Here is a 27541-nt window from a genome sequence, read left to right on the forward strand (position 1 = left end):
ACTTAAACAATTTTAATGGCACATTCAGGAGTTTACATTTGAAATGACATTATTGGTTAGGTCCTTTTTTTGTGAATTTTATGGCTATGAGTCAAGCATCAATATTTTGTTAATGTTAATTTTAAACAAATATTTTGTTAAATTTAGTTATGTTTTTCAAAACAGTTAACACTCCAACACATGAGATTTGAGGGCAAAGATAATGAAAAAATACTACTTTGGTAGAATGTTACTACAGTCAACATATTATAATAATTATTTCCTAAAGTTATTTCGGAAACAATAACCTAGGTCTAATGTTACTGTCTTTTAAGAATATTATAACATAAGTGCACGAAAGCAGTTTCTGCCAGTGATCACAACTCACTAAAGTACTTGGCAAATTAAACTTCAGTCAGGATGAAAATATATGAAATAAAGAAATGTTAGCATTCATTATACATCTTATAATTAATATAAGTACCTAATATGTTTTTTAAATTCACTTTAATGTTGGCTGTCATTGTCTCAACCATTGGTTCTTTAAGACTGCCATATGGTTATCTCAGACATCAATATGAATTCCATGTTTTGAAGACATCACTTGGCTGGTCCCTGTGAAATACATAACAAATGAACAGATGTGAGGTAAAGATGATGTGATTATTACATAAAGCCAAAATGGCAAAGGAGAAGTTTCTCCAAATGGGCATATCCACAAGCCATGGCGAATTCCATCTCGAACATGGTGTGAGGTCCAGGATATAAATAACATCCAGGGAAGAAAGCACCATGAATCTTTGAGCTTGAAAAGGTGCATCGTAAACTTCAGGGTCAGAACCACAGCGGGTATCACAGTAGAACAGTGAAGGAAAGGTCTTCGTGGAAGAGTAATAGCAGCCTGCACAGGGAAAGCGGTAGCTAGTATCATTTCCTTCTTGGCAAACAAAATTTTATAGCTGCTTCCTAATATTGTCACCATCTGTTTTCCTGCAGGCTATTGGAAATGCAAAGGAAACATTTTCTAGGCCACCTCCTCCAAAAACACTTTGCACTAAAAATGAAATCACGATCTCAGGATCATGTGATTAATTTTTAAAAGCTTCCTATTATTTACTTAGAAAAGTCACAATACAAACAATTTATATCCTAAATGTATGGTTAGTGTAAACTTGGAGTTTTAAAGAATTGTCTGGGACCTCTAAGAGCACTGAAAAAGCCTCACAACTGAATAAAATATTCTTCAATTAAACTTTTTAAAATTGAAGTATAGTTGATTTATAATGTTATATTAGTTTCAGGTGTACAACATATATTTTTATTGATTATACTCCATTTAACGTTATTATAAAATACTGGTGATATTCCCTGTGCTGTACATTACATCCTTGTATCTTAATTATTTTATACCTAATAGTCTGTACCTCTTAATCTCCGTCCCCTATCTTGTCCCTCCCCCCACCCCATTCTTCAATTAATAAATGCATAAAAGCTGAGTATTTTTGTTGTAACCATTTATATTAGCCTTGAATACTTTCAGAATTTATTTATAACAACATTTAGAGGCAGTATATTATTTTAAACAAGTATTTGAAAGTTGAGTTAAATAAACCAATAGTATTTCTAAACCACTGTAAAAATGTAATCAATATCTAAACAAATGAAAATTTCAGGCTTAACCCCTGAATGATCCAGGAGTAAGGTTTCATTCTCACACATTCTAAAGGCTAATTTCCAACTAGATAATTTTTAATAAAAATAAAGCTGAAGATAGAGAAGATTGCCTGATTTGGAATCTCTCCACACATCTTCAAAAACACTACAGAACAATGACAAATAAAACTATACCAAGCCCCACTTAGCATAGCCAGAAGTCAGAGAATGCCCAAACTTCAATTACTCTAAAGTACTAAAATAAACACCAAGTCAGTGAGCGCTCTCTCACACTCCCCCCTCAAGCCAGGAAAAACTGCATTGAAGAAAGATGAGGGGAAATCTAAGATTGATCTAAAGTTACCACTAGAAAGAGAAAGTTCATCCCAAGTGTGAAAATACTGAAAAGGGGTCCTGGTACATAAGAGCACTAACTACACAGAAAGGACTTAAAAGTGGGCACGATTCAAGGCTCTGAAAGGCATTAGTTTTCCAGGAGAAGATGGTACAAAGGAAGGGAGAGGTAGCCTTTGGAGACTGGGTGGTAAAGGGAAAAAAGAAATAGTAAAGGGAAAAAAGAAGTAGTAAAGGCAAAAAGTCAGGTTCCTATTTTTAAAAAAATAGAGGACACAACCTTCCCACCACATTAAAAAAAAAGTCACCCATTAAAGAGACTGTACCTTGCAACACTGTCAAATCAGACCAACCTTAAACTGGGTATCTTGTAAAGCCACTCCTTAAACCAGTATTCTTTAATTCCCACCTACCCGCTGAACATCAAAGAGTTTATTTATTCTACATTCCTAATTCCCTCTCCCTACTCCTCCACATTTTTAGTTGTTTTACTTTTACTTTGTCAGAACACATAACATTTCTGTATTATGCCATTTTAGCCTCCACCTTTGTTTTTAAGTTATATACCCACAATATGTCATGCTCCTCAATAGCAGCGTGGGATGGGGGGCGGGATGGGCTACAGTAATCAGTACTTGGAGGAGAGCAATAGCCTCATGTTGAGATGATTAGCAGTTGTGCTCTGGATGTGTGGACGGATATTGACTATTCACACTTTCATTTGTGAAGTCTATTTATATTAATAGTTGCTAAGGAAGAAACAAGAAGTTTCTGTTGCTTGCCTAATTTCTAAAATATTCATGCAAATTTTTCGTTCATAGATAAATAATAAAACAAAGACATATCATAAAATTATACAAGTAAAACCAGATATCTTAAAAATAGAAGTAGCTACACACCACCAGTCCCTCCTGTCAGGAAGCTTGCACAAGCCTCTTAGATAGCATCATCCACCAGAGGGCAGACAGCAGAAGCAAGAAGAACTACAATTCTGCAGACTGTGGAAGGAAAGCCACATTCACAGAAAGATAGACAAAATGAAAAGGCAGAGAACTTTGTACCAGATGAAGGAACAAGATGAAACTGCAGAAAAACAACTAAATGATGTGGAGATAGGCAACCTCCCAGAAAAAGAATTCAGAATAATGATACTGAAGATGATCCAGGACCTCAGAAAAAGAATGGAGGCAAAGATTGAGAGGATGCAAGAAATGTTTAACAAAGACCTAGAAGAATTAAAGAACAAACACCTAGAAGAGTTAAAGAACAAACAGAGATGAACAATACAGTAACTGAAGTGAAAGATACACGAGAAGGAATCAATAGAAGCATAACTGAGGCAGAAGAACGGATAAGTGACCTGGAAGACAGAATGGTGGAATTCACTGCCGTGGAACAGAATAAAGAAAATAAGAATGAAAAGAAATGAAGACAGCCTAAGAAACCTCTGGGACAACATTAAACGCAACAACATTCACAATATAGGGGTCCCAGAAGGAGAAGAGAGAGAGAAAGGACCAGAGAAAATATTTGAAGAGATTATTGTTGAAAACTTCCCTAACATGGGAAAGGAAATAGCCACCCAAGTCCAGGAAGCGCAGAGAGTTCCAGGCAGGATAAACCCAAGGAGAAACATGCCGAGACACATAGTAATCAAATTGACAAAAATTAAAGAAAAATTATTAAAAGCAACAAGGGAAAAACGACAAATAACGTACAAGGGAACTCCCATAAGGTTAACAGCTGATTTCTCAGCAGAAACTCTACAAGCCAGAAGGGAGTGGCACAATATATTTAAAGTGATGAAAGGGAAGAACCTACAACCAAGATTACTCTAACCGGCAAGGATCTCATTCAGATTTGACAAAGAAATCAAAAGCTTTACAGACAAGCAAAAGCTAAGAGAATTCAGCACCACCAAACCAGCTCTACAACATATGCTAAAGGAACTTCTCTAAGTGGGAAACACAAGAGAAGAAAAGGACCTACAAAAACAAGCCCATGACAATTAAGAAAATGGTAATAGGAACATACATATCAATAATTACCTTAAACGTAAATGGATTAAATGCTCCAACCAAAAGACACAGGTTTGCTGAATGGATACAAAAACAAGACCCATATATATGCTGTCTACAAGAGACCCACTTCAGACCTAGGGACACATTCAGACTGAAAGTGAGGGGATGGAAAAAGATATTCCATGCAAATGGAAATCAAAAGAAAGCTGGAGTAGCGATACTCATATCAGATAAAATAGACTTTAAAATAAAGAATGTTACAAGAGACAAGGAAGTACACTACATAATGATCAAGGGATCAATCCAAGAGGAAGATATAACAATTATAAATATATATGCACCCAACATAGGAGCACCTCAATACATAAGGCAACTACTAACAGCTATAAAAGAGGAAATCGACAGTAACACAATAATAGTGGGGGACTATTATTAGAGTTAGAGAAGAGCTAACACCCGTCCTTCTCAAACCTTCCAAAAAATTGCAGAGGAAGGAACACTCCCAAACTCATTCTATGAGGCCACCATCACCCTGATACCAAAACCAGACAAAGATACTACAAGAAAAGAAAATTACAGACCAATATCACTGATGAATATAGATGCAAAAATCCTCAACAGAATACTAGCAAGCAGAATCCAACAACACATTAAAAGGATCATACACCATGACCAAGTAGGGTTTATCCCAGGAATGCAAGGATTCTTTAACATAAGCAAATCAATCAATGTGATACACCATATTAACAAACTGAAGGATAAAAACCATATGATCATCTCAATAGATGCAGAAAAAGCTTCTGACAAAATTCAATACCAATTTATGATAAAAACCCTCCAGAAAGTGGGCATAGAGGGAACCTACCTCAACATAATAAAGGCCATATATGACAAACGCACAGCAAACATCATTCTCAATGGTGAAAAACTGAAAGCATTTCCTCTAATATCAGGAACAAGACAAGGATGTCCACTCTTGCCACTATTATTCAACATACTTTTGGAAGTCCTAGCCATGGCAATCAGAGAAGAAAAAGAAATAAAAGGAATACAAATTGGAAAAGAAGAAGTAAAACTGTCACTGCAGATGACATGATACTATACATAGAGAATCCTAAAAATGCCACCAGAAAACTACTAGAGCTAATCAGTGAATTTAGTAAAGTAGCAGGATACAAAATTAATGCACAGAAATCTCTTTCATTCCTATACACTAATGATGAAAAATCTGAAAGAGAAATTAAGGAAACACTCCCATTCACCACTGCAACAAAACGAATAAGAGAGAGACTAAGTAACTTCCCCACAGTGTGCAGTTGTCAAGGGGCAGAGTTGGAATCTAATACTGGATCTGCCTGACTCTATGGCTCATATTCTTAACACTACTGCTTATCAATGAATCAGGGAATAAATACAGGATACAGCCTAAATGTTTTTAAGAATTACAATAGAAATACTTAAATTCTAGATGAATGCATTTATAAATTACACTTTTTCTTTTTTGTTTTTGTTTCTAATTGAAATACAGTTGATTTACAATGTTGTGTTAGCTTCAGGTATACAGGAAAGTGATTCAGTTATACACATATATTTATTCATTTTCAGATTATTTTCCATTATAGGTTATTACAAGATATTGAATATAGTTCCCTGTGCTATACGGTAGGTCTTTGTTGTCTATCTATTCAATATTTTCTATATAGTAGTGTGTATCTGTTAATCCCAAACTCCTAATTTATCCCTTCCTCCCCCACCTTTCCCCTTTGATAACCATAAGTTGGTTTTCTATGTCTGTGAGTCTATTTCTGTTTTGTAAATAAGATCATATCATTTTTTTAAGATTCCACATATAAGTGATGTCATATATTTGTCTTTCTCTGTATGACTTCACTTAGTATGATAATCTCTAGGTCCATCCATGCTGCTGAAAATGACATATTCCATTGTATATATATATATACACATATATATATACACCACATCTTCTTTACCCATTCTTCTGTCGATGGACATTCAGGTTGCTTCCATGTCTTGGCTATTGTAAATACCGCTACTATGAACATTGAGGTGCATGTATCTTTTCAAATTAGAGTTTTCATCTTTTCCGGATATCTGCCCAGGAGTGGGATTGCAGGATCATGTGGTAACTCTATTTTTAGTTTTTAAGGGAATCTTCGTACTGTTCTCCATAGTGGCTACACAATTTACATTCTCACCAACAGTGTATGAGGGTTCCCTTTTCTCCACATCATTGCCAACATTTGTTATTTGTAATGTTTTTCATGATATTTATTCTAACAGGTGTGAGGTGATATCTCACTGTGGTTTTGATTTGCATTTCCCTGATGGTTAGCAATGTTGAGCATATTTTCGTGTGCCTGTTGGCCATCTGCATTTCCTCTTTGGAAAAGTGTCTATTCAGTTCTTCTGCTTATTTTTTGATTGGGTTGTTTGGTTTTTTGATATTGAGCTATATGAGCTATTTGTATACTTTGGAAATTAATCCCTTGTCAGTTGCATCATTTGCAAATATTTTCTCTTATTCCATAGGTTGTTTTTTCATTTTGTTTACAATTTCCTTTGCTGTGTGAAAGTTTTTAAGTTTAATTAGGTCCAATTTTTTAATTTTTGCTTTTATTTCCACTACTCTAGGAGACAGATCCAAAAAAATATTGGTGTGATTTAATATCAAAGAGTGTTCTGCCTATGTTTTCCTCTAGGAGTTTTATAGTATTTGGTCTTATATTTAGGTCTTTAATCCATTTTGGGTTTATTTTTATATATGGTGTTAGAAAATGTTCTAATTTCATTCTTTCACATGTAGCTGTCAAGTTTTCCCAGCACCACTTACTGAAAAGACTGCCTTTTCTCCATTGTATATTCTTGCCTCCTTTGTGGTAGATTAATTGACCATAAGTGCATGGGTTTATTTCTGGGCTTGCTATCCTGTTCCATTGATCTATGTGTCTGTTTTTGTGTCAGTACCATACTGTTTTGATTACTGTAGCTTTGTAGTATAGGCCAAAGCCATGGAGCCTGATGCCTCCAGCTCTGTTCTTCTTTCTCAAGACTGTCTTGGCTAATCGGGGTCTTTTGTGTTTCCAGACAAATTTTAAGATTATTTGTTCTAGTTATGTGAAAAATGCCATTGGTACTTTATAGGGATTGCATTGAATCTGTAGATTGCCTTGGATAGTATGGTCATTTTAACAATATTGATTTTGTAATCCAAGGACATGGCATATCTTTCCATCTGTTTGTGTCATCTTCAACTTATTTCATCAGGGTCTTATAATTTTCTGAGTACAGGTCTTTTCCCTATTTAGATAGTTTTATTCCTAGGTATTTTATTCTTTTTGATGTGATCGTAAATGGAATTGTTTCTTTTATTTCTCTTTTTTATATTTCATTGTTAGTGTATAGAAATGCAACAGATTTCTGTATATTAATTTTGTATCCTGCAACTTTACTGAATTCATTGACGAGCTTTAGTAGTTTTCTGGTGGCATGTTTAGGAATTTCTATGTATAGTATCATGTCATCTGCAAACACTGACAGTTTTACTTCTTTCCAATTTGGATTCCTTTAATTTCCTTTTCTTCTCTGATTGCCGTGGTTAGGATTTCCAAAACTATGTTGAATAAAAGTAGCAAGAGTGGACATCCTTGTCTTGTTCCTGATCTTAAAGGAAATGCTTTCAGCTTTTCAGCATTGACTATGATGTTAGCTGTGGGTTTGTCCTAGATGGTCTTTATTATGTTGAGATATGTTCCCTCTATGCCCACTTTCTGGAGAATTTTTTTATAATATATAGATATAGAATTTTATCAAAATCTTATTCTGCATCTATTGAGATGATCATATGGTTTTTATTTTTCAGCTTGTTAATGTGGTGTGTCACACTGATTGATTTGTGGATATTGAAAAATCATTGCATCCCTAGGATAAATCCACTTGATCATGGTGTATGGTTCTTCTAATGTATTGCTGGAGTCAGTTTGCTAGTATTTTGTTGAGGATTTTTGCATCTATGTTCATCAGTGATACTGGCCTGTAATTTTCTTTTTTTGTGGTATCTTTGTCTGGTTTTGGTATCAGGGTGATGGTGGCCTCATAGAATGAGTTTGGAAGTATTCTTTCCTCTGCAATTTTTTGGAACAGTTTCAGAAGGATAGGTGTTAACTTTTCTCTAATTGTTTGGTAGAATTAACCTGTGAAGCCAACTAATCCTGGACTTTTGTTTGTTGGGAGTTTTTTTTTAATTTAATTAATTAATTTATTTTGGCTGCGCCGGCTCATAGTTGTGGCACACGGGATCTTCACTGCAGCATGCGGGATCTTTAGTTGCGGCATGTGGGATCTTTTAGTTGCGGCATGCAGGCTTGGGCTTCTTAGTTGCGGCATGCAGACTTAGTTGCAGCATGTGAAGTTTTAGTTGTGGCATGCATGTGGGATCTAGTTCCCCAACTAGGGATCGAACCTGGGCCCCCTGCATTGGGAGTGTGGAGACTTATGCACTGGACCACCAGGGAAGTCCCTTGTTGGGAGTTTTTTAATTACTGATTCAGTTTCAGTACTGGTAATTGGTCTGTTCGTATTTTCTATTTCTTCCCGGTTCAGTTTTGGGAGACTGTACCTTTCCAAGAATTTGTCCATCTCTTAGAGGTTGTACATTTTATTTGCTTATAGTTCCTCATAGTAGTCTCTTATGATCCTTTGTATTTCTGTGGTGTTGGTTGTAACTTCTCATTTTTCATTTCTAATTTTATTGATTTGGGCCCTCTCTCTTTTTTTCTTGATGAGTCTGGCTAAAGGTTTATCAATTTTGTTTACCTTTTCAAAGAACCAGCTTTTGGTTTCATTGATCATTTCTATTGTTTTCTTCATGTCTATTTCACTGATTTCTGCTCTGATCTTTATTTCTTTCCTTCTACTAACTTTGGGTTTTGTTTTTTCTTCTTTCTCTAGTTCCTTTAGGTGTAAAGTTAGGTTAATTATTGGAGATTTTTCTTGTTCCCGAAGGTAAGCTTATATCGCTATAAACATCCCTCTTAGAACTGCTTTTACTGCATCCCATAAGTTTTGGCTCATCATGTTTTTGTTATCATTTGTTTCTAGGTATTTTTTGATTTCCTCTGATTTCTTCAGTGGTTCATTGGTTGTTTAGTAGCATACTGTTTAGCCTCCACATGTCTGTGTTTCTTGCAGTTTTTTTCCTTGTAGTTGATTTCTAGTCTCACAGTGTTGTGGTTGGAAAAGATGCTTGATATGATTTCAGTTTTCTTAAATTTACCGAGGCTTGTTTTGTAGCCTAGCATGTGATCTGTCCTGGAGAATGTTCCAACTTGAAAAGAATGTGTATTCTGCTGCTTTCGGATGGAATGCTCTCTCTATATCAATTAAGTTCATTTGGTCTAACGTGTTATTTAAGGCTTGTGTTTCCTTATTGATTTCTGTCTGGATGATTTGTCCATTGATGTAAGTGGGGTGTTAAAGTCCCCTACTATTATTGTGTTATTGTTGATTTCTCCTTTTGTTGCTGTTAATATTTGCCTTGTATATTGAGGTGCTTCTAAGTTGGGTGCATATATTTACAATTGTTATATCTTCTTCTTGGATTTATCCCTTGATCATTGTGTAGTGTCCTTCTTCGTCTCTGGTAACAGTCTTTATTTTAACGTCTATTTTGTTTGATATAAGTATTGCTATTCTGGTTTCCTTTTGATTTCTATTTGCATGGAATACCCTTTTCTATACTCTTGCTTTCAGTCTGTATGTGTCTCTGGATCTGAAGTGAGTCACTTGTAGGCAGAATGTATACGGGTCTTATTTTTGTATCCATTCAGCCACTTTATGTCTTTTTTTTTTTTTTTTTTCCTTCACTCTATGTCTTTTGTTTGGAGCATTTAGTCCATTTACATTTAAGGTAATTATCCATATGTATGTTCTTTTTCTCATTTTGTTAATTGTTTTGGATTTTTTTTGTATGTGTTTTCCCCCCTTTCCTCTTTTGTTCTCTTGTGATTTGATGACTATCTTTGGTGTTATGTTTGGATTCCTTTTTCTTTTTGTGTGTATATCTATTAGAGATTTTTGGTTTGCAATTACCATGAGGTTTTTGTAACAGAGTGTCTCTCTCTCTCTCTCTCTCTCTATATGTATATATATAATTGTTTTAAGTTGTTGATCTCTTAATTTCAAATGCATTTTAGATACCCTGAATTTGTACTCTCCTGCCCTCACGATTACTGTTTTTGATGTCATATTTTACATCTAATTGTTCTGTGTATCTCTTAACCGCTTATTGTGGATACAGATGATTTTTACTACTTTTATCTTTTAACGTCCCTACTAGCTTTCTGTTTGGATGATTTCCTACCTTTACTGCAGGTTTGCCTTTACCATTAGTTTTTCCTTTCATAATTTTCTTGTTGCTAGTTGCAAACTTTTCTTTTTGGCCTAGAGAATTTCCTTTAACATTTGTTGTAAAGCTGGGTTGGTGGTGCTGAATTCTTTTAGCTTTTGCTTGTCTATAAGCTTTTGCTTTCCCTCTGAAATCTGAACAAGAACCTTGCTGGGTGGAGTGTTCTTGGTTGTAGGTTTTCCCCTTTCATCACTTTAAATATATCCTGCCACTCCCTTCTGGCCTGCAGAGTTTCTGCTGAAAAAATCAGCTGATAGCCTTATGGGAGTTCCCGCGTATGTTATTTGTTGCTTTTCCCTTGCTACTTTTAATATTCTCTCTTTATCTTTAACTTTTGTCATTTTGATTACAGTGTGTCTTGGTGTCTTCCTCTTTGGGTTAATCCTGCATGGGACTCTGCAATTCCTGGACTTGGGTAACTATTTCTTTTCCCACATGAGGGAAGTTTTCAGCTGTTATCTCTTCAGTATTTTCTCAGGCCCTTTGTCTCTCTCTTCCCCTTCTGGGACCACTACAATGTGAATATTAGTGCATTTGATGTTGTCCCAGAAGTCTCTTAAACTGTCCTTATTTCTTTTCATTCTTTTTTTCTGTTCAGCAGCAGTGATTTCCACTACTCTGTCTTTCAGCTCACTGATCCATTCTTCTGTATCGTTTAGTCTACTATTGATCCCTTCTAGTGCATTTTTCATTTCAGTTATTGTATTCTTCATTTCTGTTTGGTTTTTCTTTATATTTTCTAACTAACTGTACTTTTCACTCTGTGCATCCATTCTCCTCCTGAGTTCTTTGATCATCTTTACGATCATTACTCTGAACTTTCTCAGGTACATAGCCTACTCCACTTCACTTAGTTCTTCTGGGTTTTTATCTTGTTCCTTCGTCTGAAACATATTCCTCTGCTGCTTCATTCTGTCATAGGTTGCTATTTGTATTTTTGTATATGTGGTAGGTTAGTTACATTTCTTAACTTTGGAGAAGTAGCCTTTTGTAGGAGACATCCTATGCATCCCAGCAGTGCACTCCCCTCTCATCACCCAAGCTATATGGTCTAGGGGTCCCCCTAAGAGGGCTGTGTGGGTGCTTCTTTTGTGTTGGGCTGACTATGTGGGTGGCCTGGTAGGCTTGGTTGGCTCTTAGTCCAGTTGGTTGCCAGGCCCTGCCTTGTGTGGATGCTGCTGGTTCCTGTTTACCGGGGCCTGGTCGTGAGGCAGCTGGTTGCAGAACTCTATGGGGCCCCACGGCTAGTTGGCTTACTGGTGAGCAGAGTCAGGGTCCCGAAGACTCTGGGGCTATTGCCTACCCACTGGCAGGTGAAGCTAGATCCTGGGGTTAGTGCTGGACTACTGGCAGGCAGAGCTCATTCCTGGTCTGACTGCAGGGCCCAGGGATCCCAAAGCTTGTTTCATATCATTGACTGGCGGGGGGATGGGGGGCAGTTCCTGACACAGTTGGGTATAGTGTGTGGATTGTCCCAAAGATTGCATTGTTGTGCTAGTGGGCAGGGCCAGGGCCCAGCTTTTCCCAGGGTCAGGTCTGGCTTGCTGTTGGCAGGCTTGGTCCGCAGGCTGCAGGACTGTATTTTTCTGCTACTGGCATCTGCCCCCTGGTGGGTGAGGCTAGTTTAGGAACTAGTATAGGCTTCCTGGTGGGAAGGGCTGGTGCCTGCCCACTGGTGGGTAGAGGTGGGTCTTGGCCCCCTGGTGGGAAGGGCCATGTCTAGGGGTGTGTCTGGGCTCAGAAGTATTTAGGCAGACTTTCTGCTAGTGGGTGGGGCTATTCCCCACCCAGTTAGTTGTTTGGCCTGAGGCATCATTGGCGCCTACAGGCTGTTGGGTGGGGCCAGGTTTTGGCACTAATGAGCTAAGATGGCAGCCCCCAGCAGCAGTATTTACACATTTGGATATTTCCCAAAATCTCTGCCACCAATGTCTATGTCCCCAGGTTGAGCCATAGCTGCCCTGTCTCTCCAGGAGACTCTCCAAGACCAGCAAGTAGGTCTGGCCCAGGCTCCTATCAAATTAACATTTTTGCTCTGGGTCCCAGTGCACATGGGATTTTGTGTGCGCCCTTTAAGCGTGAAGTCTCTTTCCCCCAGTCTTGTGAGGCTCCTGCAATTAAACCCTGCTGGCATCAAAGCCAAATGCTCTGGGGGCTTGTCTTCCCGGTGCCAGACCTCCAGGCTGGGAAGCCTGCCGTGGGGTTCAGAACTCTTACTCCTGTGGGAGAACCTCTGCAGTATAACTGTCTCCAGTTTGTGGGTCACCCACCCAGGGGGTATAGGATTTGATTGTATCACGAGTCTGCCCCTCCTGCCTATCTCGTTGTGGTTCCTTCCGTATGTCTTTAGCTGTAGAAGATATTTTCTGGTAAGTTCCAGTCTTTTTCACTGATGGTTGTTCTGCAGATGATAGTTGTGATTTTGGTGTGCTCGTGAGAGGAGGTGAGCTCAGGGCCTTTCTACTCCACCATCTTGGCAGCTCTCCTAAATCACACTTTTTATCATCTCTACTAACATTTATTGTTTACTATTTGCCAGGGTGTGTCACTTAACATACTCATTTAATCCTCACAACAACCCTATGAGGGAAGTAACGTTATGATCCACATTTTAGAGATGACAAAATTGAGACTTAAGGAAGAAAAGTGCTCTGATGAGACCATATACTAGGATTTAAACTCTGGTCTTCTGATTCCAATCTTAAACAGCAATGTTATGCTGCCTCCACTTAGAGCAAAAAAGAAAAAAAATAGTTAAAATTTGTCTTTAATCAGGAATTACTGATTCCTTACTGATTAAATTTCTAAATAAGTGAGACAACCTCTGAGAAGTACCTGGTACGGGACTTGACACATACTAGGAAGAACAAAAGATCATTTCTTATTCATTCAACACATGTTTACTGAACACCTACTAGGTAAGCCAGACAGTGTTCTAGCCAGTGGTGAACAAAGCTAAGTCCTTGCTCTACAAGTTTGTATTTCTTTCCTGAAGTGTTTATAGATCATAACTACACAAACAGTAGGTAAATCCGTTGACACTTAGAAAATATTATCTGAACTGCCATTTTAGGCTTAGTGCATTTTCAATACTAATAGGTCACTGTATAAGCTATACCCCTAAAGCCTCAATGAAATTCCTCAATTTCTACACCAGGGACTGTGTCCTCATCAGCCTGCTGAAATGTACAGCTTGGCCTCAAGAGGGCCTTGAGGAATGAATGAATCCATTACAGTCATTCCCCAGGCCTAGGAATCATCTTAAAGCGATTCAGCTGTTATGGAGCACTTAGGAGCTTCCTGTTAACTGTAAAATATGAAGAATAGGGGAAAATTTTAAGTGTGGTCCTAAAGAAAGAACCCTGATACAAAAAGGACTAGGATGGCCTTGAGAATGACCCCCATTACTTTAAAGCAGTTAGCTAATCTTTCCTTCAAGACTTGGGTAATGGATAAACAACAATATCCTACTATATAGCACAGGGAACTCTATTCAATATCCTATGATAAACCATAATGGAAAAAAATATTAAAAAAAAGAATGTACATATACATATAACTGAACCACTTTGCTGTACAGCAGAAATTAACACAACATTGTAAATTAACTATACTTCAATTAAAAAAAAAAAAAAGACTTGGCTAAACACATCCTCTGTAAAGCCAGAATGGAACTCCTTAGGTACAATTAGTGAGCCCTTGCTCTGGGTGCATCCACGGCACTTTGTGATGCCATATGATGTGGTCAGCAACATGTCTGTGCTCTAGGGAAGTACTCGGTGCTCAAAAAAGTTGGAAGAATGGGCTTTCCTGTTTTAAAATAAGGCTAATCTTCTCTAGCTCTAAGTAGAATGATGCTGTGAAGATAAATAAAATGATGTTAAAAAAATGAAAGACCAGAAAAATTAAACATATACGTTTCTTACCTTTAAAGATAGGGATCCAGCTAGAAAAAAGTGGTCTATATCAATAACAGAGGCTAAAAATCCAGCTAAAATGATTTCTCCAATGTCAGTCTTCTTCTTGATTCCAATGACTATTGCCCATGACCACATGCCAATCACGCAATGTACTGAATTATCTGAGAGTGCACGAAGCCAGTCATTTTGTTGAATTATGGAAAACTGAAGAAGTCTGTCAGCTACTAGGCAGAAAATGCCCAGACCAAGGCTGGAAATAAGAGATTCGGTGCTACAAGACTGGAGTAAAGCATGGGTCTTCTCAGTCTCAGATGCCATCACAAACAGTATGTCAGTATATGCTAAAAGCCATCAGGAAACAAACAGCTTATTCTTGTTTATATTCCCAGTCACCCTAAAATAGAAAGCAGAGAAAATGAAGATTATGGGCTGCCATATAATATATAAACAAAACAATATTGAGAATAATTTTACAAGTATAAAACCAAGTTGTAAAAACTGGTATTTCTTTTTTTCTTTAACTGTTATCAGTAATTTCATTTTACTTTTTCCAGCTTTATGGAGATATAACTGGTACATAGCACTGTTTAAGTTTATGTTACACAACATGATGATTTGATATACGTATGTATTGTGAAATGATCACCACAATAAGGTTAGTTAACACAGTCATGACTTTACATGGTTACCTTTGTGTGAGTGTGATGAGAACATTTACGATATACTCTCTTAGCAACTTTCAAGTATTAAAAGAAATGGTATTTCTTACATTTATATATAATATGCCATGTGGCCCAAAGAGAACAGATTAGCTTTGTAGGAACAACAGTTTAGATGGTAGCATGTATCAAGGGAAATTTAAGAAAGCCCACTGACTAATCTACTACTTTGAGGTCATCAAATAGTTTTTTCTTTCAGCAATGTGTACTACACAGTAGTGGGGATCCATTGTGTCTGTGTACCCAGAAACTGCTTTCCATACTTTTTCTGATAACAGCATCCACTTCCTTTGGGAGAACTGCTCATCAAAATACCCAAACTCGGGCTTCCCTGGTGGCACAGTGGTTGAGAATCTGCCTGCCAATGCAGGGGACACGGGTTCGAGCCCTGGTCTGGGAAGATCCCACACGCCGGGGAGCAACTGGGCCCGTGAGCCACAACTACTGAGCCTGCGCGTCTGGAGCCTGTGCTCCGCAACAGGAGAGGCCGCGATAGTGAGAGGCCCGCGCACTGCAATGAAGAGTGACCCCCGCTTGCCGCAACTAGAGAAAGCCCTCGCACAGAAATGGAGACCCAACACAGCTGAAATAAATAAATAAATTAAAAAAAAAAAATACCCAAACTCTGGAGCTGACCAATTAGAATTCCCTGTCTCCCTTTCTAATAGTAGTGATTAACAAGCAATTACTAATAAGTAATAATTTTATAGTAGTGATTAGTAGTGATTACTCCGCTTATGAAGGTGACCCCAGCTGGGCCAATCAGACTCCTTTCCAGAATTTTTCCTAGTGGAGCTGATCGGGAAAGTTCTTTTTCTTCTTACAGACCATGGACTCCACTACATGGAACAGCCTAGGAAAAAAGAATCATAAGGACCTCAAGTCCTCAGGTCCAATCTCTAAGGTTCTCAGAGCTGCCCTGGTTCCTGCAGCTCATCTTTCACCTTCTATGAGCTACCTCAGGATTTTCCCAATAAGTCCCCTTTTCCTTTCTGTTACCTCTAACCAAAGAACCTTAACTGACATAAAAAGGTAATCATAATTCTGAGTGCTTACCTGGCATAGAATATTGAAATCACTTATCTAGTTAAAGTTATCAACATTGTGTGATACCTGAAGTTTTTGTATTGTTTTGTTTTAGTTCTGAGACTTAAAGAATAACTAAATGATTTATTGAGAATGATTCAACCTCCATTCTGTAATAAAAACTATACATAGCTCATTGTATATATTCTAAAATTTATAGGGAAATGCAAAAGACCTAGAATAGGAAAATACCTTTAAAAAAGAACTAAGTTGAAGGACTTACACCATCTGATTTCAAGTCTTATTATAAAGCTACAGTAATGAAGAATGTGGTATCGTTATGAAGATGGACAAATATACCAATGCAACAGAATAGAGAGTGGGATCACAAATAGATCCACACATAATGGTCAACTGATTATTTGACAAACATGCAGAGGAGAGTCAATGGAGAAAAGATATTCCTTTCAACAAATGGTGCTGGAACAATTGGATAGCCATATGCAAAAGTAATGAACCTCAATCCATACCTTCCTCCCTATACAAAAATTAACTCAAAATGGATCACAGACCTAAAAGTAAAACAAAACTGTAAAACTTCTGGAAGAAAACACAGGAGAATATTTTTGTCCTTGGGTTATACAAAGAGTTCTTAGTGTCAGTATCAAAAGCTCCACCTGTTTTAAAAAGTTGATATATTGAACTTCATCAAAGTTAAGAACTTCTGCTCTTTGAAAGACGTTAAGAGAATGAAAAGACAAGACACAGACTGAGAGAACGTTTTTGCGTATTTCATATTTGGTAAAGGATTTGTACACAGAACAAAGAATTCTCAAAACATGATAACAGAAAAACAGACTGATACAAAGATGGGTGAAAGATCTGAAAAGGTACTTTACAAAGATGATATACAGGTGGTCAAGAAGCACATGAAATAGATTCAACATCATTCATTATTAGGGAAATGGAAACTAAAACCACAATGAGATTCCAAACATAACTATTAGACCTGCTAAAATTTAAGACTGACCATTCCAAATGTTGACAAGATGTGCAGCAACCAGAACTCTCATACACTGCTGGTGGAAATGTAAAATGATACAACAACTTTCCAGTTTCTGAAAAAGTTGAACATACTCCTACCATATGACTCAGTCATTCCATTCCTAGGTATTTACCTATGAGAAATGAGAGCAAACATCTGCGCAAAGAGTTGCACATCAAAGACTTGCACATCAATGCTCATAGCAGCTTTCTTTACATTAGCTCCAAACTGGAAACAACCCAACTGGATAAACAAAATGTGGAAAAAAGAAATAAAAAGAAACCAAAATGTGAATCATACAAAAACATGAATGAACCTTAAAATAACACTAAACCAGACCGAAAAAAAAAAAGATTACATAGTCAAAACCCATAGAACTGTATAACACAAAGAATGAACCCTAATGTAAACTCTGGACTTTAGTCAATAATAATGTATCAATATTGGTTCATTAATTGTAACAAATGTGCCACACTCATGCAAAAAGTTAATAGGGAGAAATGTGTGCAGAGGTAGAAGGAATATACGGGAACACTCCCTACTCTGCTTCATTTTTCCATAAACCTAAAACTGCTATATTAAAAAAAAAAAGGCTATTTTTAAAAAGTAAATAATTGAAGCAAGTATGTGAAAATGTTATAATTGTTAAATTTAGGTAATGGATATACTTTAGTTCATTATACTCCTTTTATGTTTGAAATTTTCATTTAGAAATTTTTTTTTAAAAGGGTACATAGTATGAGTCCAGTTATATAAAATTCTAGAAAATACAAACTAATCTAAGTGACAGAAAGCAGATCAGTGGTTGCATGGAGACCGGAGGGGCAGGAAGGATTAAAAAGGAGCATAAGGACACTGGAGGGACAGATACGTTCATTATCTTGATTGTGGTAACAGTTTCACGGTTCATAGTCTCATACCCACATGAAAACATATCAAATCGGGGGCTTCCCTGGTGGCGCAGTGGTTAAGAATCCGCCTGCCAATGCAGGGAACACGGGTTCGAGCCCTGGTCCAGGAAGATCCCACATGCCGCGGAGCAACTAAGCCCACGCGCCACAACTACTGAGCCTGCGCTCTAGAGCCCGCGAGCCACAGCTACTGAAGCCTGTGCGCCTAGAGCCCGTGCTCCACAACAAGAGAAACCACTGCAATAAGAAGCCCACGCACCGCAACAAAGAGTAGCCCCCACTCGCCGCAACTAGAGAAAGCCCGCATGCAGCAACAAAGACCAAACACAGCCAAAAATAAATTAATTAATTAAATAAAAATTAAAAAAAAATATCAAATCGCACATTTTAAATATGTACAGTTTATTACATGTCAATTATACTCTAATAAAGATGTTAAAAAGTTAGGGAAAATATTTTATTGTCAGTAACAGTAGCAGCCTTTCATGTAAAAGGAGCAATCTGAAAATAAGAAAGAGATTATGGGGATAAAAAACCTGATGGCCCAAAAAAAAGTCAATAGAAGCAATGCATAGTAAAATGAATGCTTCAAAAAACACAATTAGTGAGTAAAAATACTTTCAAAGAATTTTCCCAAAGCTTGAGGGAGAAAAAAAGGACAAAGAGTTGGGCATTGAAAGAAAAAACAAATTCAAAAAATAAAGAGAAAATCCTTAAGAGTTTCCAAGTCCAAAAACAACACCATCATCAACAACAATGATTATCTGCAAAAGAAAGAGAATGTGATTAACACCAACACCAAATATTGTGGGACAGCAATTACAGAGCTCTGGGAGAACAGGATTCTGACAATAGGGTTCTAAACAACTAAATTATGGCCTCTATGTGACAACTGCAAATTTTAAGATTCTTGCCTTAGAAATTATAACACATTTACATATGATTTCTGGGGAAAAAATAAGGAGCAGCACTTCTAAATTTCTAGGGGAAGAAGAGAGGAATACAGAAAACTTGCTCAATATAGCAAAACAGAAAAGGAAAAAAATGAAGAAGAAAATTTTACTCCCACCCCCACCCACCAAAAAAATAAAAAAGGAAACAAACACATCAAACACAAATACTATAATATATGTGAATGTATTAAATTTCTCTATAAAGAGACAGATTGGAACAGAAGTAAACATCTCCCAAGTTACTGTTCATAAGAAAACATCTCAAACAAAACGTCTCAGCAATATAGAAAATAAAGAGATGAGAAAATACATATCTAGAAAACACAAACAAAATTAAGCAGCTGTGGTAATACTACCATCAAACACAATTTATGGCAAAAGACTTAGTGGGATCAAAAGGGATAAAATATTCAAGTCATAGTAAAGTTACATAAGAAGATGCTTACATGTCAAATCGTGCTTACATGAATTAGGTCAAGTAGCAAAAAAAAAAGATATAGTCTGAATACTTTAATTACAAATTTTATTTCATATACAGGTCTAAAACTGTGTATATTACATAGACTACACATTATTTCCAAATGTCTCTGGCTCATTTATAAAATTTAATTACACATTTACTCATCCACAAGAAAAACTTCAACAAAATCTAAAAAGTGGAAATGTTCAGGCCAAATTCTCTGACCACAATGCAATATATAATTCATCACTTTTAAACTGCTTAAAAGAAAAATAAAGTGACCTAATTAGCTCAAAGAAACTAAGCTTAAATGGTGGTGCAAGTAATTCCGTTAGAGCCAGAAGACTTGCCTACTTTTCAAGTGTTTATGCTCTGTAAACATTTCAGGAAAGAAAACAAAAGCTCAGAGAGCAGACTTGGTCTATTTATTCACCACTATCTTTTAGCACACAGTGGATGCTCAACAAGTATTTATTGAATGAATTAAATAAAAATCATCATACACTGTATCTGTTATCCACCAGGTATTGCCTATTAAATGATTAAACGGCATTTAGTAAAATGTAGCATGTGTTCCTGGAAATCTCCATTTTTAGCAAGTGCGAATACCAGGTAATTCTTATGTTCACTAAACATTAAGAACTGCTAGGTTATAAGAAACCAGAATGAATGAAAACCAAGAAACATTATCTTTAAAGTCAAAAACAGTACAGCTATTATAATATTGTTCTGGCAGTTTTAATCAATGTAATGAGGCAAGGAAGGGATAGAGGGAGGGAGAGAGAAAATGTATCATTACTTTATCAGGAAGAAAATAATTACATTAGTTTGTAAGTGAAATGACTGCCTATCCAAGAGAATAAATTGAAAATTGTTAGAATTTAAGTTGCAAAAGGCGGCTAATTCAAGATAAATTATTAATATACCAGCAATAATCATAAGGGGAAAATACAGGAAAATGAACATTCACAACAGCAATAAAAATTTCAAATATCAAGGAATAAACTAAACAGGTAATGCATGTGAAGAAAATGACAAAACTGTACTTGATCAATCAGCTATTTAGAGCTCTGGTGGCTTTGTGCTATGTTAACGCAGCTAAGTTGGAAGGACATTTCCCAGAATCCCCTTCCTTTTATAGTTCTTTGTAGTGCTGGCTACAGGAGACACTGTACATGGGACTTGGAAGGCAGAAGTGAAGCAGCAGCCACATTTTTTAACTCTAAAGGTTGGCGCCGGACGCGCCGTGGAGCTCGCACGTCTTGCTGCTGATCTGTCAGCTCACCTTGCTGGCATGGGCAAGCAGCTAGGCCTGCAGCTCCTTCAGCCTTCACCATATCTTCCTTCAGCTTCTCCAAATCCTGGGCCTGCATGTGCAGCCCCAGGGTCAAGAGTGCCAGCCTCTCCCGCAGGTCACCCACAGCATCAAAACTGGAGTTGGTGAGAGGCCAGTGCAGGTTCCATTCTGTCCTTGTTCTCATCCACATCCACCTTCCCCTCCCGACTTGCTGCAGCTTCAGGTTCAAAAACAGACTCATAGGCAACGGCTTGCAGCGCCTGCCCTCCGAGCCCCACGATTACAGCAGGTCTAAACTTCTTATTCCTTAGCACGCAAAGCAGTTCTGCTCCTTTGATGGAACTTTACTGAAACAAGAGCCAGACCATTTTACTGAGGAAGAAGACGACATGGATGGTGTTCTCCTCCTCAAATTAATCTATAAATTTAATGTAACTCTCATCAAAATCATAAAAGGGATTTTCTTTTAGCAACTTCACAAAACATTTTCAGATTGGCATTTGAAAGAGTAAGTGCCAATAAACTTGCAGAAGCAGAGTAATATGAATACTGAAAGGTAAATGCAAAGTCTGAGACAGGTCAAGTGTGTGTTTGGGGAAGGCGGAAATGTATGTATAATTCCAAATTGGTAGGGAACAATGATTTCACTCAGATCATGTGTCAGTTAGGGTCCTTAAGTGCACGGAACAGAAAGCACTCTAAAAGCAAAAACCATTCAAAGGATATTGGGAAATCACAGACTTGCCAGGTTTCAAGAACCAGGCTTCAAACTCTGCCTCAAGCACCTCAGTGAAAATGACACCAGACACCTGTGGTGAAGACCTCTCTGCCCCTGAGCCCAGCTTACACTGCCTGACCCATCACCAGATATTACCATTGGCATTGCTGCTAGTACTGCCCTATCTGCTGCTGTCATACAAGATTCTTGGCATATTTGTTTCTTTGCTCTCAAAATTTGGAGTTGGGCATTGGCTGGGCCTAGGTCACATGCCCGTTCCCTAGTTGCAAGGGAGGTTGGAAAAGATAGATAGTATTTGGCCTTTTCAGCCTATATAGAAGGTGGGCTCCTTTCTCCTTCTAGATGCATTAGATGAGGAATCTCACAAATATACTATACTGAGCAGGACGACCAGTCCACAATGGTAATCGGTCTGTTACAAAAGGGTTTAACTGCTAAGTATTACTGGAGAGTCAATCATCAGAAGAAACCTGAGATTGGATCATCTGTGCAATGCTCAGTTTTATATGGTAGAGTTGTTAAATCAAACAATTTTAGATTTCAAAATGTCACAATCCCATGGATTAGTTTTGTAATGCAGACCGTTTCTCTGGTTAAATTAAGAAAGGGAATCAGTTTCATTGACTAGATACCTGAAAATTTTCCATGGTCAGATAGTTTTTGTAATCAGTTTGGTTATCAAATTTGGGATATTTATATGAATTTGTAAACAGACTTCTACATAGTCCAGCTAGCTAGACTTTTAGAGAGGAGCTCAAAATTATTTTAAAAATACTGATAGACATGACTATATAAAAATGTAGACTTCTGCATGTCAAAATTAAAGACTAATAAATGGAGGAAATTTTGAACATTTATGATGGAGAAAGATTAGAAAGCCCTACTTTACTAAGGGCTTTTAAAACTAACAAGAAGAAAAAATACGTATCCCAATAATAACATGGCAATGTCTATGAAAAGGCAATTTGGAAAAGGAAGAAATACAAACGGTCAAAGAAAACTATTAAAAGATTTCAACTTTATTGGTAATCAATTGAATTTAATTTAAAACAATGAGATTTCAATGTAAGATCGACAAAAGATTGCTAATGATTTGTTTGTGGTGGGGAAACGATCACTCAGAGTATTAGCAGTTGTATAAATTGGTATAACTCTTCTAGCAGACAATTTGACAATATGTATCAAAAATGATTAATAAATGAGCAAACACTTTTGACTCAGCATTTCCAATTCTAGGAAATTATCCTAAGAAACTAATTAGATAAATACAAAGAGTTACACATGGATGTTCAGCACAGCATTGTTTATAATAAGGAAAAATTAGAAACTATGTGTCCAAAATACAGGACTAGTGAAATAAATTCCATACAATTATGAAGTCATTAAAAAAATACTTATTCCCATATTTGTTGACATAGGAAATGCTCAATAGATATTAAAATTTAAAAGGTAGCCTAAAAAATAATATGTAAAATATTACATTTTTGTTAAAAATATGTACATATGCATAAAAAATCTGGAAGGCTGTTCATTTAGCTTGTCTCTCACTGGTGGGCTTACATGTGATCATTACTTTTTTTTCCTTTTCTTTGATTTCATAAAAATTTTTAATGTCTTACTATCATGAAAACAAAACCAATAAAGCTCCTTTGAAAAGTTAGAAGTAATTAATAACTCAGACCATGATGCTAAACTCAGCTTCTTAAACGTATAATTTTTAAAAATGTAGAAAAATATTTATAACATTATAAATACTAATAAAATATTAGAATATATAACATTAATAAAATTGTATGCAAATCTCACAAGTCAAATTTATAGTATAATATAAAAATAATGTATTTACATATATGTATTAGTTGGTACATGAAAGGCCTGTATGAAAGACTTCTGTATCTCCAGATGAAATAAACTTATGCAGGTTCCTTTAAGTTTTTTTATTAGTGTGAAGAATACTTGCTTTGCAGAGAACAACTATTTTGTTAATGACAATGGAATCTAAAACCATCCTCAAATTCTTAGTCATTTGGAAAAATGAAAATTGTTTTCTAAAGCACTAAGATTGACTTATAGTCTACAGATTCTTCCAGGATTAGGAAATAATGATTTCAAGATACTTTCAACCAAGAGATATGACCAAAATGCAAAAGAAACCTCCAAGGTCATGAATCCTTTCCATATACCTTAGGATTTATAGTTCCACACATCATGAATCAGGTCTCTGCTTTGCAAAGTAAACATTTGACACGTGAATGGATAAAGAAGTCAATGTGCTTAAAGGCTCAGGGCATATAATTTTAAAGTTTATAAAATATTCCTTTGAACCAAAGATAATGTCATTATCCACTTAGCGGATAGGAACTGGGACACAGAAAGCTTGAATTAATGACCAAGCCAGAGAGGTACAGCCGCAGAGCAATATCCCCCTCCTTCGGTAAGCCGTGGCCTGTAAATTGGCCCTAAGAAGAAAGCAGGCCAGTCAGGTGGATGAGTGTGAGGAGAACATAGGCTGGACACAGTATACACAGAGGCCTAACAGAAAAGCTCTTCTGCCGCTCAAACTATGCTTCTATATGCATTTAATTGCAAATTTATTGTCAAGCCTCATCCTAGAAAGCAGACAAAAGGTCGTTATCCACCTAATGGCAAATTGCATGATGTCTCTATAAAGCCATTTCATTACATCCATCTTCTTTTACTCTCTAAACAATTTTTGTCATCACTAAACATATTTAAATGTACTCACCTTATGTTTTACTCGATGAGTTCAGATACAAAAAGGACTGAGTAGCTAACGAAGTGTCATGAGCAAAGTGAAACATGAAAAGATCACTTAAAGTATTTAAATGATGATCCAAATTTAAAGCGACGTGAAAAAGAAAAACTTACTGTTTTCCAAATGTCTATACACTGTAGTAGTTTATGAATAGGAACAGATACACATAATGGGGCAGCACAAAATGCATTTTAAATGGAACAGATACACATAATGGGGCAGCACAAAATGCATTTTAAATGGAAAGTTTAAACAGCTTGCTTGATGAGAGAGGAACAAAAAGCTCACCTGAGTGAACCCAGAAGCAGATCCTTTCAGCCCTAGTCAAGCCTGCAGATGTCTGCAGCACTGCCAACATCTGGACTACAGCTTCATGAGACCCTGAGCAGAACCATCCAGCTAAGCCTCTTCCAAAAGTTCTGGCCCAAAGGTACAGTGAGATAATAACTGTTTACTGTTTTAAGCCTCTAAGTTTTGGGGTAATTTGTTATGCAGCATGGATAGCTAAAACAGTAGTTTCTCTTTTCAAGAAAGGTATAATTATGGTCCCAGAAACACACAGTTCCGACATCTATTCCACTGCAACTACTGGTGTAGATATTTAGAGTAGATTCTGAGTATGAGAAAGTAATTTAATAGGTGTACTTCCTCTTATTTATTGTCTCTGACTAGAACACCTAAGTGTCCCATTTTTCTTCTCTCTGCTTCCTTTTTCCACTTCCTGCTCCTCCCGCATAAATAGAACGGACTCCAGAACCTCTTAAACTGTAAAATACTTTTATTTTACATATTCACTTTTGTTGGGCAAGTTCATTAAGAGCAGTAATTATAATTTTCTTAAACTTGTCATGCATGAAGTTAATGTGCTCAAGGTGTTTAATATTCCATTATACTAATACAGGGGGCAAGCAGGTTAGCAATCCTCAGCCTGTGAACTGAAGATATTATTTGGAATGATTTCTGCCATAACAGCCAGTTACCCAGATCATAAATGTCTCTCTAGGACTTGCGGGAGCCATTTTCGGCAATGGCCAAACTCTGCCACGCGCCATTCCCATAAGAGTACTATGCCATCAACTATGGGGTCTTCAAAGTATACCTAGTAGTAATCCTCCCTTTCCTTAACTCGACAAACACATACTTAGCCAGTTACTTTACACACTGTTGTGCATTGTTTGTTAATAATCTCTGACGTTATTTCTACCAAAAAAATAAGAGGTAGCAAATTCCCAACAGAAATGTCCTATTCTGCTTCACCCCCTTCTCCCCCCCCAAACCCCATCACACATATTTACAAAAACCTGAGGAAAAAGCACCGTCTAAAATCCGAAAACTGCCTTTATTATGCTTTACAAATAAGTCCTCTTCAATGAACTGTAGTTGCTGTGAAACTTAATATATATTTACTTTCTTTAATGCTATGGTACTCAAAGCAGACGCCAAATCTTAATTCAGCTAATTTGCAAAGAAAGGAAACACAAATCTTGCTCACTTTCACGGATACTTTTCGTAACCTGCATATAAAACGTTTCTTTCCTATGACCATTACAAATACATACGATTCTGAATTTCAACATGTTTCAAGTCTTAGCAAATTCCCAAAGTCATTCTTTCCTAAGGTTGGCATGATTCAATGATTTTTAAAATGTCGATTAAGAAAATAGGTGGAAAGCCCTAGCGTCTGCAGGGAAGGGAACAAGTTACAATCTCCACAGTCACGCCTCCCGGGAGCCTGGGCGCCTTAAGGACCCTCGTGGCTGGTAAGGTGGCAACGGGCAACTCTGGCAAGATCCCCGGCACCCCGCCCAGAGCCAGGGAAACGCCAGGGGCGCGAAGCCTAGGCGAGGGCTTGACGCCCATGGGATCTATAAGGCGCGACGAAGCAGGAGGGCCGTGCAGGGATCGCGCAGATCCCGGAGACACCGGCCAGTGTCTGTCGAGCACACCCCGCCTGCTCTCGGGTCCCACGCGACTGCCGCCCCTCCACGCCTTCCCCATCGGGAACCTGGATCTTCTAGACTTCAGGTTCAGGTGGTCCCCGCCTCCGGCCTGCCACCTCAGGACGCAGTTTCGCGGCGTCCATACAGTCCCCCTCCCGCCCAGTCCCTCGCTGAGGATCAGCCGCACCCACCGTCTGCTCCCCCAGCTGAAGCAAGCCAGCCGCGCGAACGGCGGCCCCGCCCCTCTACACCCTCTTCTGTCGGTACCATAGAGACGCCGGCCGCGGGCCTGAGCGGCTCCAGCCCGCGACGCCGGCCGAGAGGACGCTGGGATACTGGTCCTACTCTGAGCGGCCAGGAACGCGGGTTGAGGGCTCTTAAGCCGAGGGGTTGGGTACCTCGAGTTCCCCTACCGTCGTGCTCCCCAAAAGGACACATTTGGGACGACGGGTGGGAAGTGAAAAGTGCCTTGTTGGTTCCCCTCTCTCGACCCTGAGGATTCATTCTCGGCTTAGCCGGCGCCGTCCACAGCGCACCCACGCGGCGGCGGGAAGCCGGGGACGCGAATTAACCTCACCGAATATGGGACGCGCGGCCTTCTGCCCAGCGGTGCCGCCGGCTGTCCCGGACATGTAGAGATGTTTCCGACTTCCTGCGCGGGATCCTTTAGGGTGGCCGTAGGAGAGTTTTTCACTCCGCAAGACCGGGCGGCTTGGCCGACCTGACGCTCCGCTGTGGCGCTCCGCCGCCCCCTTGGGGAGCTCTTGATAATTACTCTTTGCCGCTGTGCGGTGGGCATTGGGGGCAGCTTTTTCTTGTGGACAGCGGTGAGAAGGCTAGAACGCTTAATTATGACTACTGAATGGCCAAGAGTCGAGAAAAGAGACAACATAAAGGGCAGCTTGACTCTAACTGGACTGACAAGGTGCGGCTTGTTTAGTGGGTCTGTGGCCAGTTCCCATCCCGACTCCCTGCCTCGGAGTGGTGGCTGCTCTGCGAGCACCAAGGAGACATCGAGCTTGGCATGTGGCTCTAGTAAGCACTGGGCGAAAAGCGGGGGCTCAAAGACGAAAATTTCTTTCTCCTTCCTACTTGGTTTCTCAAAACAAGTGTTGGATGCAATGCAGGGGCGGCAATGGGATTATAGTAAGTACATAGTTGAAGGAGACCACAGAAAATCCGAATCTTCAATCTCAAGCAAACTTCTAGGTCTTTCACGGAACCTTAAAGTGTGGCTTAGTTTCTGTTACAGAACTTTTCATTGCTTGTCACACTCTTGGTTCTTAGCCAACGGGAAAGACTCAACTGAGGGAGGAAATTATAC

At 38.2% G+C, this 27541-nt stretch overlaps 1 protein-coding gene and 1 long non-coding RNA gene across 7 annotated transcripts in view; one reads left to right on the forward strand and one right to left on the reverse strand.

The window, feature by feature from the left end:
- TMEM267 (transmembrane protein 267) lies at positions 1-26936 on the reverse strand. 6 transcript variants are annotated; one of them, XM_059916352.1, is made up of 4 exons: positions 26795-26936; positions 17275-17384; positions 14358-14745; positions 1-880 (listed from the first exon to the last, which is right to left on the reverse strand). In XM_059916352.1, exons 3-4 carry the CDS (start codon positions 14667-14669, stop codon positions 545-547), a joined length of 648 nt encoding a protein of 215 aa, XP_059772335.1. In that variant the 5' UTR covers positions 14670-14745; positions 17275-17384; positions 26795-26936; the 3' UTR covers positions 1-544. The 6 variants fall into 6 exon arrangements, with proteins under 6 accessions (XP_059772335.1, XP_059772333.1, XP_059772331.1 ...); XM_059916350.1 differs by lacking the exons at positions 17275-17384; positions 26795-26936 and adding exons at positions 24566-24658; positions 26409-26435; XM_059916348.1 differs by lacking the exons at positions 17275-17384; positions 26795-26936 and adding exons at positions 24566-24696; positions 26283-26391.
- Positions 26542-27541, forward strand: part of LOC132362218 (uncharacterized) — a 10369-nt gene continuing 9369 nt past the window's right edge. The window contains exon 1 of the long non-coding RNA XR_009502302.1: positions 26542-27252. This is a non-coding gene — a long non-coding RNA (uncharacterized LOC132362218). The remainder of the gene's footprint in view (positions 27253-27541) is intronic.

Source organism: Balaenoptera ricei, chromosome 3, assembly GCF_028023285.1.
Source record: "Balaenoptera ricei isolate mBalRic1 chromosome 3, mBalRic1.hap2, whole genome shotgun sequence".
Taxonomy (NCBI): domain Eukaryota; kingdom Metazoa; phylum Chordata; class Mammalia; order Artiodactyla; family Balaenopteridae; genus Balaenoptera; species Balaenoptera ricei.

What these genes read in the sequence shown, in the direction of transcription:
- TMEM267 (XM_059916349.1), bottom strand. Translation starts at nt 14,669, where the DNA reads ATGGCATCTGAGACTGAGAAGACCCATGCTTTACTCCAGTCTTGTAGC. An exon ending in CTGGATCCCTATCTTTAAAG is followed by an intron (nt 881 to 14,357) that starts GTAAGAAACGTA and finishes TTCCCTGTGCAG; the next exon opens with GCTGCTATTACTCTTCCACG.